This window comes from Macaca thibetana, chromosome 9 (genome assembly GCF_024542745.1).
Source record: "Macaca thibetana thibetana isolate TM-01 chromosome 9, ASM2454274v1, whole genome shotgun sequence".
Lineage (NCBI taxonomy): Eukaryota > Metazoa > Chordata > Mammalia > Primates > Cercopithecidae > Macaca > Macaca thibetana.
This window is the reverse complement of record NC_065586.1, coordinates 60,540,452-60,555,250: the sequence shown is the minus strand read 5'-3', so window position 1 is coordinate 60,555,250 and position 14,799 is coordinate 60,540,452. Positions and strand designations below refer to the sequence as shown.

General features: G+C 39.5%; 2 protein-coding genes across 8 annotated transcripts in view; one reads left to right on the top strand and one right to left on the bottom strand.

Moving 5' to 3' along the window:
- ASCC1 (activating signal cointegrator 1 complex subunit 1) overlaps nt 1-14,799 on the bottom strand; it is an 885,589-nt gene that overhangs the window by 802,903 nt on the left and 67,887 nt on the right. The window lies entirely within an intron of this gene.
- MCU (mitochondrial calcium uniporter) overlaps nt 1-14,799 on the top strand; it is a 209,767-nt gene that overhangs the window by 172,122 nt on the left and 22,846 nt on the right. For all 7 annotated transcript variants that reach the window (XM_050803657.1, XM_050803661.1, XM_050803656.1 and 4 more), the window contains 2 exons: nt 11,589-11,759; nt 12,880-12,984. In XM_050803657.1, the coding sequence (XP_050659614.1) occupies nt 11,589-11,759; nt 12,880-12,984 (276 nt within the window). The remainder of the gene's footprint in view (nt 1-11,588; nt 11,760-12,879; nt 12,985-14,799) is intronic.

The following is a 14,799-nucleotide window of genomic DNA, read 5'->3' as shown; positions in this document are numbered from 1 at the left end:
AGCAATTCTCCTGCCTCGGCCTCCCAAGTAACTGGGATTTCAGGCGCATGCCACCATGCTAGGCTAATTTTTTGTACTTTTTCACTAGAGACGGAGTTTCGCCATGTTGGCCAGGGTGATGTAGAACTCCTGACCTCAAGTGATTCGCCCGACTTGGCCTCCCAAAGTGCTGGGATTACAGGCATGAGCCACCGTGCCTGGCCTGTATATTGATTTCTGATCATGTTGACAAGTTTACATTTGGTCAAGAATGTACCACTTCTCCATATGGGCTTCTCCATAGGGCTGCAGGATTGTCCTCATGATATGATGACTGGCTTCCCCTAGAGCAAGCGTACAAGAGACCAAAGCAGAAGCTGTAAAGTCTATTATGACATAGTCTTAGAAGTTACAGTCATCACTTCAGCTGTATCATATTGGTTCTGCAGACCAGCCCTGATTTGATATGGATGACACTACTCAGGGCATGAATATAGACAATCCCTGACTTCTGATGGTTCAACTTATGGTTTTTTGACTTTATGATGGATTTGTTGGATTATTAAATGCATTTTTTGACTTACAGTGGGTTTATGCAGAGATAATATCATAAGTCAAGAGGCATCTATACTATCTTAGTCCATTTCTTTGCTGCTATGTCAATTGCAAACTGAGTAATTTATGAAGAAAAGATTGATTTGGCTTACAGTTCTGGGAAGTCCAAGATCGAGGAGTCCATCTAGCGAGGGTCTTCTTGCTGCATTGTAACATCGCAGAAGGCATCACATTGTGGGGAAGTGTGCACAGGAGACAGAGAGGGGAAACTGAGTTGAACTCACCTTTTTTGTTTTATCAGGAACCCACTCCCCCAGTAACCAACCCACTCCTATGATAATGGCAAAAATCCAGTTACAGGGGCAGAGCCTTCATGACCTAATCACCTCTTAAAGGTCCTGCCTCTCAACACTGTTACAATGGCAATTAAATTTCAAGGTGAGTTTCAGAGGAGACATTCAAACCATAACAAATACTTACAGGCAAGGATTATAGAGAGTCTTCTTGAAGGCTGGCTATCACAGTACTAAATATCGTGTATTGAGATATATATTTGTGCGTGTGTGTGTGTGTGTGTGTGTATAAATGGATGGAAGTTTATACCAAGTTGGTAAACACCAACTACCAACTTCAGGATAGTGGCTTCATTTGGAAAAAGATCACCCTGCTTCAATGTGGAAAATTGAACTGGAGCAAGGCTGGAATGAAGGACTCCAATTACAGTGCAGCTGATAGAATAAAAAGACAGTGGTGGCCTGGACTAAAATGGTGGTAGTGTAGAGAGTATCAGAGGGCTTAGAGATGTTTAAAAAATAGAATGAAAGGGCCAGGTGTGGTGGCTCACACCTGTAATCCCAGCACTTTGGGAGGCTGAGTCAGGTGGATCATGAGGTCAGGTGTTCGAGACCAGCCTGGCCAACATAGTGAAACCACGTCTTTACTAAAAATACAAAAAATTAGCCGGGCGTGGTGGCAGGCACCTGTAATCCCAGCTACTCGGGAGGTTGAGGCAGGAGAATCACTTGAGCCTGGGAGGTGGAGGTTGCCGTGAGCCGAGATTGCGCCACTGCACTCCAGCCTGGGTGATGGTGCAAGACTCTGTCTCCAAAAAAAAAAAAAAAAGAAATGAAAGGACATGATGAGTAATTAGATCTGAGGAATGTCAGATTCAGATTCTGGCTCTACGAGTAGTCAAGGATAGCAGGTAATTTTCTGGCTTGGTCAAAAATAAAATAATGGTGGTGTTATTGGTTGAGATTATGGGTGGTTAGGGAAGATGGATTCACTTTTAGGACTTTTGAGTTTGAGTTATGGCTGTGGGAGACCCAATTTCTAGCAGACAATTGAATATAGGCTTGGCATATCATCAGCATTTACATGAGACTTTGGGAAGACACGAGATTCCCTAGAGAGTGTGTGAACTGAGAAGCACAGAGGCTGAGGACAAAACACTTAGAAACTTTTAAGGGATGAGTAGAGGAAGAATAACTTATGAGGGGAAATTAGAAGGTCGAGACAGAAAGAAAAGCTAGAAGCCTCATAGAAGCCAATGGGGAAACTTTTTTACAAAGTGAGGGAGTCGTTAACATTAGATGCTGCTAAAACAAGCAAGTTAAGAACTAAAATATCTACTGAATTTAGCAAACTAATGTCATGTGTGACCTAGAAGAGGATTTCTTAGTCAAATGAACTATTGCTGTTGAATTGAAATATGTGATCTTAGGAATATTATCTTTTCAGGAATATTATCTTTCTCTTTTTTTCCTTTTTCTTTTTTTTTTTTTAGACAGAATTTCGCTCTTGTTGCCCAGGCTGGAGTGCAGTGGCACAATCTCAGCTCACTGCAACCTCCCCCTCCCGAGTTCAAGTGATTCTCCTGCCTCAGGTGCCTGAGTAGCTAGGATTACAGGTGTCTGCCACTACACCCAGCTAATTTTTTGTATTTTTGGTAGAGATGGAGTTTCACCATGTTGGCCAGACAGGTCTCGAACTCCTGACCTCAGGTGATCCACTCACCTTGGCCTCCCAAAGTGCTTGGATTACAGGCATGAGCCACTGTGCCCAGCCCAGGAATATTATCTAACATTACTAGACTCTATTATTCTTAGCTGCAAAAGAAGGTTGTTAGTTTGTATGATCTCTCTGGCCTTCCAGCACTGAAATTCTGTGATTATATCTCACATTTATGATGCAGAATATTACACAAAATGGGGAGGAAATCGATAACGTTAAGATCATAAGCCCCTGAAATCATCCATCATACATAGTTCTACTCCAAGTAGCTTTGCAGAAAAAGCCCAACATGGGCTTCCTTACTGTACCAGTTCCCTTTCATAATAAGCCCTCAAAATATATACAGGTGATATATTTTAGTGGAGATTTTACTCATTATTTTGAACACTAGCCAAACTTCATACTATATATTTTTACAAGCATTTAAAAAATATTTTGCAAAATAATAAGCATTTGTATTTTATGACTGTTTTTCAACTCCTGATGCCTCAAAAGCATTTTTTAAAAATGTATTCCTGCTTCAAATGCAATTGTTTGTAGTTCCTGCACTACTCTTCTTAGTCTGCACAATTCCACAGCTTTCTGTTTTTATGCCTAAATCTGTTATCGTGTTATCGTGTTCTAACTCTAAGTATTCATGTTGAACGCTCCATAATTTCTAGGCTTTTTTTGAAACACACTGCTCTGGAACATACTTATGTTATTTCTTATTTTATTCACTTGGAAATCAAAACAAAAGAAAAAAAATCCAACCAAACAGCCACTTGATGCAATGTATACTTTAAAAGAATATTTTGTCTCTAGATGATAGTAACTGACAACTGTCATTAGCTTGTGAATACCCATTCTGACTTCACTACAACCAGCTGTTTATTGTTTATATTGTGAAACTTGAGGAACCTTGGCAATTGTTATTCCTGAATTGCAAACTAAGAAATCTAATGTTGACATTACAATCCACAGTGTAGGAGAGAAGAGCAGGCCTTGGGATTTCAAAAGCAGTATAATAAAGGCTTGTCAGCTCTGAAATGCGCTATTCATTGTAGAGTTTCTCAAAAGCTTTCTTATTTCATTCCCTTGAAAAAAGCATCATGCTCTTTAAAGGAAGAAGTTAAACTGGGTATGAAAGACCTTCATATTCTCCGTTGACTTTGACTCAGTTATTTTAAAACAGTAACCCCTAAGCATTTACCTGTGAAACTGATGTTTAGTGCATTTGTAACTGCCCAACAGCTTCTCTGTGCCCAGTACCTAGATAGAGCCAATTTGTCAAGACAGGAGAATTGCAATAGAGAAAGAGTTTAATGCACACAGAGCTGGCTGAATAGGAGACTGGAGTTTTATTACTCAAATTAGTCTCCCCAAATTGGATGCCAGGGTTTTTCAAGGATAGTTTGGTGGGCAGGGGGCTAAGGGAATGAGTGTCACTGATTGGTTGTGGATGCAGTCATAGGGGTGTGGAAAATGATCCTCATGTGCTGAGTCCTCTTCTGGGTGGGGGCCACAGGAGCCTGAAAGGACATCTCAAAAGGCCAGTCTTAGGTTCTACAACAGTGATGTTATCTGCAAGAGTGGGTGTGGGGAAGTTGCAAATCTGTGACCTCTAGAATAATAGCTGGTAATCCCTTACACTTACATTTTAGCAGAATTCAGCCTCCTCCCATCTTCCTAACCTGGTGCTCTTTCGTTAGTTTTGTGAAGGCAGTTTATTTTGGGGGAAGGCCTATTATTTAAACTAAAAACTAACTTTCTCCCAAAGCTAGCTAGGCCCAAGCCCAGGAATGACCAAAGGCAGTTTGGAGGTTAAAGGAAGTATGGGGTTGGTTAGATTAGGTCTCTTTCACTGTCATAATTTTCTCACTTTTATAATTTTTGCAAAGACACTTTTAAGATTCTCCAGATATATTTCAGACTCACAGATTCTATCTCTTTTTAAAATTCAACTCTCTCTACTTCTTGATCTGTGGTTACTCTTTTTCACATATATAGAAAGGGGATAATTGGATAATTTAATCACTAATCTTAATGACTTCATCATCATTACTGCTATAGAAAAGATAGAAATATTCTCATGTTAGTGGTTCTGACTTCAGGAAACAGTAGATTAATTGCTAAGGATTCTTTTAGAACAAGAAGGAATATGACACATTTTTAAAATATCTTTAGGTATTGCAAACTTTAGATAGTACATGCTATATATTCAATTCAAATTACTATTTTGACCTCTTCTTCCTTAGGAAACAGACTATTCCTTTGGACAGAAAAAGGCAATAGGGATTTCTGATTTTGCCTTTTAGTTTTTATGTAAAAATCCAAATCATACATCCATGAAGTATTAACTGCTGTGGGAATTACTATCCTGCTATAAACAAGTAGAACACCAGACAAAATATCTGAAACAACTCTTTTCAGACACTGGACGATAGGCACACAGCACTGTGATGCCTGAGATAAGAGGAACAAATGAGTTAAACCCTGCATTGGTTGAGTTTACAGCCTGAGGCAGCCTCTAAACTGCATCACAGATAAGGGAAACAGAGGTTGGCCATCTAGTTAAGATGAAGAAACAGAGATCAGAATTTGTAAATCTCAAGGCAGCTAGAATTTATGAGACAGAGATTTACAGAGGAAGGAGCTATGAAGAAAAAGAGGAGTCTTGGAAATCTGCAAAGGCATCCTGTGAGACTTTGGCTGAATTCTAAACCACAAGACCAGGCTAAAACTTCCTAGAAAATAGCTATTGCCAGTAACATAAAATGAATAATTTTGCTTCCCTCTAGCCACAGTAGAGAGATACATTTGAACACTTGAACATTTGGTAGACATTCTCATAAGAACCATATCTTAGAAGTAGGGACAAATTGGTCCTAGAATAAAGGATTCTCTAGATCTCTCCTAAAAGAAGTTTTTGAAGTCTTGAAAGTGCCAAACTAACATGCAAGTAATTTAACTATACAAGACCCAGCACTCAACAATGTAAAATTAAAAATGTCTAACCACCAATCAAAAATTACTAGGCATATGAAGAAGCAAAAAATAAACCTTCCAAAAATACAGTCAATGAACAGACCTGGAAATGTCAGAGATAATGGAATAAACAGCCAAGAAGTTAAAATAGCTATTATAAATATGATCCTTATGCTCATAGAGAAAAGGAAAAGCATAAATATAATGTGAAAAGAAATGGAAGATATAAAAAGAAATGGAACTTCTAGAGGTGAAAAATATGTCTGAAATGAAAACACCATATAGATGGAATTACCAGAAAATTAGACACCGCAGAAGAAAAAAATCCATGATGTTGAAGGATATTGCAATTAAAACTATCCAAAATGAAACTGAGAGGGGGAAAAAAAGAAGCCCCTGAAATGTATGAAGAAAACCTCAGTGACCTGTGAGACAGTATCACATGGCCTAACATAAGTGTAATTGGAATCCCAGAAGGGTAGGAGACAGAAAAAAATAATAGTTGAATAAAGGTCAAAAGTTTTCCAAATTTGAGGAAAGCCAGATCTAAAAAATCTAACAACTCCCAACCATTCACAGAGAAAAGCAAAGCACATCACAGTCAAATTGTTGAAAACCAATAATAAAAGGAAAATGTTAAAAAGCAGGCAGAGAGCTGGGCATGGTGGCTTATACCTGTGAGCCCAGCATTTTGGGAAGCCGAGGCAGGAGGATTGCTTGAGGCCAGCCTGGGCAACATAGTGAGACCCTGTCTCTACAAAAATAAAAATTAAAAATTAAAATTAAAAAAACTAGCTGGCCCAGCGCTTTGGGAGGCTGAGGCGGGTGGATCCCCTGAGGTCAGGAGTTCGAGACCAGCCTGGCCAACACAGTGAAACCCTGTCTCTACTAAAAATACAAAAATTTGCTGGGTGTGGTGGTGCGTGCCTATAATCCCAACTATTGGGGAGGCTGAGGCAGGAGAATCGCTTGAACTTGGGAGGTGAAGGTACAGTGAGCCAAGATCACACCACTGTACTCCAGCCTGGGTGACAGAGCGAGACTCTGTCTCAAAAAGAAAATAAAAATAAAAATTAGCTGGGCATGGTGGCACATGCCTGTAGTCCCAGCTACTTTGGAGGCTGAGGCGGGAGTATCCAGTGAGCCCAGCAGTTGAGACTGAGTGAGCCATGATGGTACCACTGAACTCCAGCCTGGGCAACAGAATGAGACCGTGTCTTTATTAAAAAGTAAAAGTTTTTAAAAGGCAGACAGAGGAAAAAAGACATAGAGGAACAAAGATAAGAATATACACAAACTCTTAATATATACTATACAAAACAAAATCTGTTTAAAAGATAATCAGAAGGTAAACCACACAAAAATAATGTGTGGTTTATAATATATGTAGAAAAATGTGTGAGAACAATACCATGAAGAATGTAAGCAGGGGGAATGGAAGTATATTGTTGTAAGTTTCTCTAAAACTATACCTAAAGTGATACTATATTATTTGAAGACTGATTGTGATATGGTAGAGATGTATAACACAGAACAGAATTCAGCAAACTATGACCTTCAGCAGTGCTCCTCAACGTTTTTGGCAGCAGGGACCAGTTTCGTGCAAGACAGTTTTTCCATGGTACCAGTCTGTGTCCTGGGGGTTGGCGACCCCCTGACCTACAGGCCAAAGCCAGCCCATTGCTTATTATAAATAAAGTTTGTTGGAACACAGCCATGCCTATTTATTTGTATATTGCCTGTGGCTGCTTTTGCACCACAGTAACAGAGTTTATAGTTGTAACAGAGTTTATAGTTGTAACAGAGATCTTATGACCCACAGAGTCTAAAATAGTTAATACCTCAGCCTTTACAGAAAAAAGTTTAGCAATACCTGCTCTAGAGTAATGCTTAAAAAAAAATAAAATAAGGGCCAGGCCTGGTGGCTCACACCTGTAATCCCAGCACTTTGGGAGGCCAAGGCGGGCAGATCATTTGAGACCAGCCTGGCCAACATAGTGAAACCCTGTCTCTACTAAAGAAAAATTATCTGGGTGTGGTGATGGGTACCTGTAGTCCCAGCTACCCGGGAGGTAGAGGCAGGAGAATGGCTTGAACCCAGGAGGTGGAGGTTGCAGTGAGCCGAGATCACACCACTGCACTCCAGCCTGGGCAACACAGCAAGACCCTATCTCAAAATAAATAAATAAATAAAATAAATTGTATTTAATAAGTCAACAGCCGAGATTAGCTTGGGCATTGTGGCTCAATCCTGTAATCCTAGCACTTTGAGATGCTGAGATGTGAGAATTGCTTGAGTCCAGGACTTCAGGGTCAGCCTGGGCAACATAACGAGACCCTGTCTCTACCCTGCCCCCCCAAAAAAAATTATCCAGGCATAGCTACATGTGCCTTTAGTCCTAGCCACTCAGGAAGCTGAGGGAGGAGGATCACTTGAGCCCAGGAGATCAAGGCTGCAGTGAGTTGTGATCACACCACTGCACTCCAGGCTGGGAGACAGATTAAGACCCTGTCTCTGAAAAATAAAAGTGAGAAAAAAAATAGAGATTAAATTAAAATAAATAGTGATTAAATGAAAAAATCCTTTTTAAAGAGATTAAAAGATAGTAAATCTAAAAAATGGCAAGAATAGAGGAAAAGTAGAAGAAAGAACAGTAGGGTCAAATAGAAAATAAGTAGTAAGATGGTAGACATATACTCAGCCATACTTATAATTACATTAAATACAAATAATATATACAGTTTAATTAAAAGACAGAGATTGTTAGATTGGATAAAATAGCAAGACCCAACTATAAGCTTTCTGCAGGAAACTCACTTTAAATAAAACATGGATAAGGTAAAAGGATAGGGAAAGATACAGTATGAAAACATGTCACACAAAGGCTTGTATGCAAATAATCATAAAAGCTTTATTCATAGTAGCCAAAACCTGGAAACAACCCAGATGTTCATCAACAGGATAAACAAGTTGTGGTTTGTCTATGCAATGACACCCTTCTCAGGAATACAAATGAATGACTACTAATGAACTAGTTAATTGATGAACTACTAACAACAACATAGGTGAATCTCATAATCATGCCAAGAGAAAGAAGCCAAATACAAAAGGGTCCATAGTGTGATTTTATTTATATATAACTCTATAAAACTCTAATCTGTGGTGACAAAAATCAGATCAATGGTTACCCAGGGATTAACTGGGATGGGGATCAGAGAATTTGGGGGAATCAAAAATGTTCTTTATTTTGATTCTTATGTCAAAACTCATCAGATTTCCATTTTAAATAATGTATTTTGTTATTTATAAGCTATGTCTCAATTAGGGTTATTTCTTGAAAATTCAAATCATGAAAGATTTTAGTGTGAAGATTTTGTGTATAATGTAGACCTTATCAGTTACTAGAATAGACAAGGAAATAAGATGTAGATGTCTACAACTACAACTATGGAAAACTTGATGCATTTTGGATTTCCAAAACATTAATCTCACACATTTCCTATAAACTCTTTGATTAGTAGGGATATAAATCCTTAGAAGCATAATAGAATGTAATTTTTGACTCATTTTATTTTTAAAAATTGTTTTTAGAAGCCAGGCATAGTGGCTCACGCCTTTAGTCCCAGCACTTTGGGTGGCCAAGGCGGGTCGCTGCTCAAGCTCAGGAGTTCAAGACCAGCCTGGGCAACATGGTGAAACCCTGTCTCTCAAAAAAAAAAATATATATATAGCATGGCATGGTGGTGCGTGCCTGTAGTCCCACTAACTTGGGAGGCTGAGGCAGGAGAATCGCTTGAGCTTGGGAGCTCGAGTCTGCAGTGAGCTGTGATCATGCCACTGCACTCCAGCCTAGGTGATAGAGCAAGACCCTGTCTCAAAAAAAAAAAAGTTTTAGACATGGGGTCCCACTCGGTTGCTCAGGCTGGAGTGCAGTGGCACAATCATAGCTCACTGTAGACTCAAACTCCTGGGCTCAAGCAGTCCTCCTGCCTCAGCCTCCCGAGTAGCTGGGACTACAGACACGTGCTGCCACATCTAGCCAACCTTTGATTCTTCAAAGGAGCTAGTAAGGAAACATTATCATTTATGTATCATGTAGTGTGCTAAGTGTTTTAAATTATTTATGTATTTCACTCATTTCTCACAACAGCTCTATGAGTTAGGGATTAAACCTTTTTTTTTTTTTTTTTTGAGACGGAGTCTCGCTCTGTCACCCAGGCTAGAGTGCAGTGCCACGATCTCGACTCACTGCAACGTCCTCCTCCCAGGTTGAAGTGATTCTCCTGCCTCAGCCTCCCTGGTAGCTGGGACTACAGATGTGCACCACCACGCTCAGCTAATTTTTTTATTTTTAGTAGAGACAGGGTTTCACCATGTTGGCCAAGATGGTCTCAATCTCTTGACCTCATGATCTGTCCACCTCAGACTCCTAAAGTGCAGGCCACCACGCCTGGCCAAAGCCCATTTTATATATGAAAAAAGTGAGACTCAGAGAAGTTACATAATATGCCCAAAATTACAGAGCCAAGATTCAGTCCCAGGTTTGACTCCAAAGCCTGTTTTCTTTCCTCAGTGCTAATATCATCTTTAAATGCTTAGATGCTTATGTAAAACATTTTGATTTTTAAAATGCATTTTTAAAAAAATGTATTTGAAAATTATTGCGAAAGAGGGTTATTCTGATGTTTGTTTTACTAGGGCCCTACAAATCAAGAATACTGAGGGAAAAAATAAGGAAATAGGCATGCTATGCTATACTTTTGTAGAAGATCCCTTCAATTTTATAACTCATAATAAACTTTCCCTTCATAACATTTTGTTATAAAATCTTAAACAACAGAGTTTTGGTTCTGTCTAGCCAAGCTCATGAAGACATTCAAGAGAACATGAATTGTTTTTGATAGAATGCTAACTGAAGAATGACGAGGTTCATGAATTTGGAAAGGAGACGTATATTTCTCATAAAGGTTGCAGCCTGCAGGGTGGCCATTCTGACAGGCTGGGAAGTGTAGCCTCTATTCAGAAGCCAAAAACAGACACTTTGAGGAATAGGCAAAAAGAACAGGAATGCATGCTGAGCAGGGTGGCCAAATGTACATACTCAGTACACTATAGGAGAGGCCATGCATATTTATGAAAAGAGAAACGTGTATGCACAACTGAGCTTCATGCCCCTTCATGGGTCCCGTGTACAAAAAATGGCTGCATTAGCATGATCTGAGGGTGGAGTTTTCAGCTCTCTGGTGTCAAAAGATGAAGCAGAGGGTGTGAAAACCCTCACTGTGCATTCTCCGTAGACTGGCCAGAACCACTTCACGGTCGGTGGCCTCTTGTCAGGCAAAAAAGAGGGGCAGTGTTGGGCAGTTAATTGGTTGATATCAATGGTGGAGTCTTTTGAAAGGGCTAGTTTCTCTTAAGCCCTTAGGAAAGAGTGCCTAATGGTGGCTAGCAAGGAGGGGATATAATGAGTTGTGTCTGACCTCCCATCCTGTCATGGCTGAGAACTTAGCTTTAAAGGTTTACCCTGGGTGTCCCTTTGGCCAAGAGGGAGTCCATTCAGTCAGTTGAGGGGCTTAAGATTTCACTTTTGTTTCTCACTTATCAACTTGTACTATATATACATGAATTGACTGTTTTGGAGTAGGAGTCTCACTTATTAGGGTACTTCTTGAAAGCTCTGGATCCCAAGAGCCACGTCCTATAGGCTATGAAGTCTGGCCCAGCAATCTCTGACTGCTTAATAAAATCTTGCTAAATGGATCCAGGGCTTGTATTCACCAATATCAAGAGCTTCACCTGATATCCTTGGGAAAGCCTCTCCTTGACCCACTCAGAAGACAGTTCCTTGCCTGTTTTTTCATATCTGTAAAATGAGCTGTGTGATCCATTTGATCTTTTATAAGCCGGTTTCCAGAATAACCTTCAACTAAAGCTAAAGGGCATGTTCTTAAACCTTCTTTGAAAACATTTTAAATCATGCTAATAATAGACCCCCATGCAAGAATAGTAATAATGTGACTTTAACTTACATTGAAATCCAATTATCATATGTTTTTGGGTCTTTTTCATTCAGATGTTACAGTGGTTTATCAAAATGGGTTACCTGTGATATCTGTGAGGCTACCATCCCGGCGTGAACGCTGTCAGTTCACACTCAAGCCTATCTCTGACTCCGTTGGTGTATTTTTACGACAACTGCAAGAGGAGGATCGGGGAATTGACAGAGTTGCTGTCTATTCACCAGGTATAGTCACCATCATTATTAATTACCATCTACCCCTCATTTCACCCCACAGCAATTTCTAGACACATACATACACCATACACGTAGCTACAAAAGAACCCTATACTGTTAACTTCAGAAAACTTTTTTCTTTTGCTTAGCACTTACCAGGAGAGAAAGTGATTTCTCTCCCAGTAGTACTCAGAGTATAATTGATCGATTTTAGCAAATGTGTATGCACAGGGAATCTCATTCAAAAGCATCTCACATATAATGCCATGAGCAAGGATGAACAGTCAATCACATTTTATATTATTGGGACTTTTTATCATTACTTTAGGTGTAGAATAAATACTTCCAGTAGTTAAACCCTCATGTCTGGAAAGAAAAGTTTGCCAAAATAAAGAAGTATATGATTTGAAAAGAATATAAAATAAGGCACTAAAAATTACCATTTTATGTATTTCATTTATTTATTTTTTAAGTTTTTTAATTTTTTTCCCATTTTTAAGTTTTTTTCCCATTGTTTTTTTCCCCATTTTTACTTTAAAATTTTTTAAATCTACAGAAAACTTGAAAGATTAGTACAATAAATGCCCATTTACCCTTCACCTGGATTCACCAGTTAACAATTACCACATTTCTACTCATCTGACAATATAATTAGTAGACCAGCGTGGTGGATGTATAATACTTTGTTAACCCCAGCATCTGTCTCTACTGAATTATTGGCAACTAATCAATGACTATACTGAAGAGTACCATATGTCAGAAAATACTGTTTTTTTTTTTTTTTTTTTTTTGACTCAACCAGCTTCCATTATGGACAATGTTAAGTCCATACAGCTCTCCCAGTGACCCTAGATTTCCAATGTACACCTACAGAACTATGACCGTTAATTATTTCACTTGCTCATGTAGTTCACAGGAGAAGCTGTTGTTAAATCTTCACAAACTCGAGTCCTAAAAACAGAGCTTTAGGCAACCTAAACTTTGCATAGAACTGGGAAATGAGGTAAAAAGTTAACTGAAATTTAAAAAGGAGGAGGTAATTTTTAAAAACTATTTTGAAGATTGAATTTTCCTGACCATTCTTGAATAATTATGGACCTATGACAAGTTTCATTTGAAATTTTCACAGATGGTGTTCGTGTTGCTGCTTCAACAGGAATAGACCTCCTCCTCCTTGATGACTTTAAGCTGGTCATTAATGACTTAACATATCACGTACGACCACCAAAAAGAGGTAAAATAGTAACCTTGGTAAGGTCACAGAAATGTGGGAAGGGCTTTTGGAAAGAACTTTATTTTTTTTCCTTGGGTAACCTTGAGAAACAGACAATATTCAAAGAACACTGAAAGAGCTCATTGAGTACCTGGCACTTGACTAGTACATTGACTAAAATCACTTAGATTCTGCCTTGACTAAAATCACTTAGATTCTGCCTAGATGCCAGAATGCTTTATTATCTGACATTGTCACTCTGTTTCACATAAATGAATGTCCTACATAACTGAAGCTCCTTCCCTTCATAAAGGCCAAAAGTCGTACTACTTTAATAACATTACAGGGGATATCTTTTTAAAATAAGCTGTAGGCTTCTCTGTTCTCTTAAGTGTTGTAATAAGTATTGAGCTTTTTTTATGGCTCAAGGTCAGCAGTCTGAAAGTCAATTATTGTACAATAATAATAGTTCTTAGGAACTTCTGACATGATGCATGGTTGGTTGTTTTTTTTGTTTGTTTGTTTTGTTTTTTGTTTGTTTTGAGACAAGGTCTCACTCTGTCACCCAGGATGGAGTACAGTGGCATAATCACAGCTCACTGCAGCCTCGACCTCAAATTATCCTCCTACCTCATCCTCCCAAGCAGCTGGAGTAGCTTGGACTACAGGCATACCGGCATGTGCCACCATGCCTGGATAATTTTTTTTATTTTTGTAGAGATAAGGTCTCACTATGTTGCCTAGGCTGGTCTTGAACTTCTGGGCTCAAGCACTCCTCCCTCTCTGGCCTCCCAGAGTGTTGGGATTATAGGCATGAACCACTGTTCACAGCCTGTATATGCTTTTATGGGAAAAGGAAAGGTGCTTGCCTCAGACACAAATTTTAAGAGGGCACCAAACAACTCAGTAATCAAGATAAAGAATTGTTGTTTTGTTTTTGTTTTGTTTTTAAGAGTCTTGCTCTGTCGCCCAGGCTGGAGTGCAGTGGCGTGATACTGGCTTACTGCAAGCTCCACTTCCCAGGTTCAAGCTAGATACGGGTTTCACCATATTTGTCAGGCTGCTCTTGAACTCCTGACCTCAGGTGATCTATCTGCCTTGGCCTCCCAAAGTGCTGTGATTACAGGCATGAGCCACTGTGCCCAGCCGCCAGGCTAATTTTCGTTTTTAGTAGATATGGGGTTTTGCCATGTTGGCCAGAATGGTCTTGAACTCCTGACCTCAAGTTATCCACCTGCCTCAGCCTCCCAAAGTGCTGAGATTATAGGCATGAGTTACCGCACCCAGCAAGATAAATGGTATTTTAATGTACTACTTTAAAAAAACAGAGTTAATGCAAAAAATGCATGATGAATAAAATTTTAAATAAAGACAGAGTCAGTATTGCTAATATTTCTTTTCATCCTGGTCTCTACTGTGGCTCTGCACAGTACAATGCTAAGTAGCCCTCTAAAATAGCGTTTTGAGTTGTGTCTTTTTTGGTCCTGTTTCTCTATTTGCCCTTGATATTCATTGTTACTCACTGCTGTTGTTAATGCCCCTTCCACCACTCCTTCCACCCGCGCCATAGGACAGCAGTTCCCAACCTTTTTGGTACCAGGGACCAATTTTGTTAAAGATAATTTTTCCACTGACAGTGGTGGCAGGGGCAGAGGCAGTGGTTTTGGAATGAAACTGTTCCATGTCAGATCCTCAGGCATCAGTTAGATTCTCATAAGCAGCACACAACCTAGATCCCTCACATGCACAATTTACAATAGGGTTTGTGCTCCTATGAGATCTAATGCTGCTGCTGATCTGACAGGAGGTGGAGTTCAGGCAGTAATGCTTACTCGC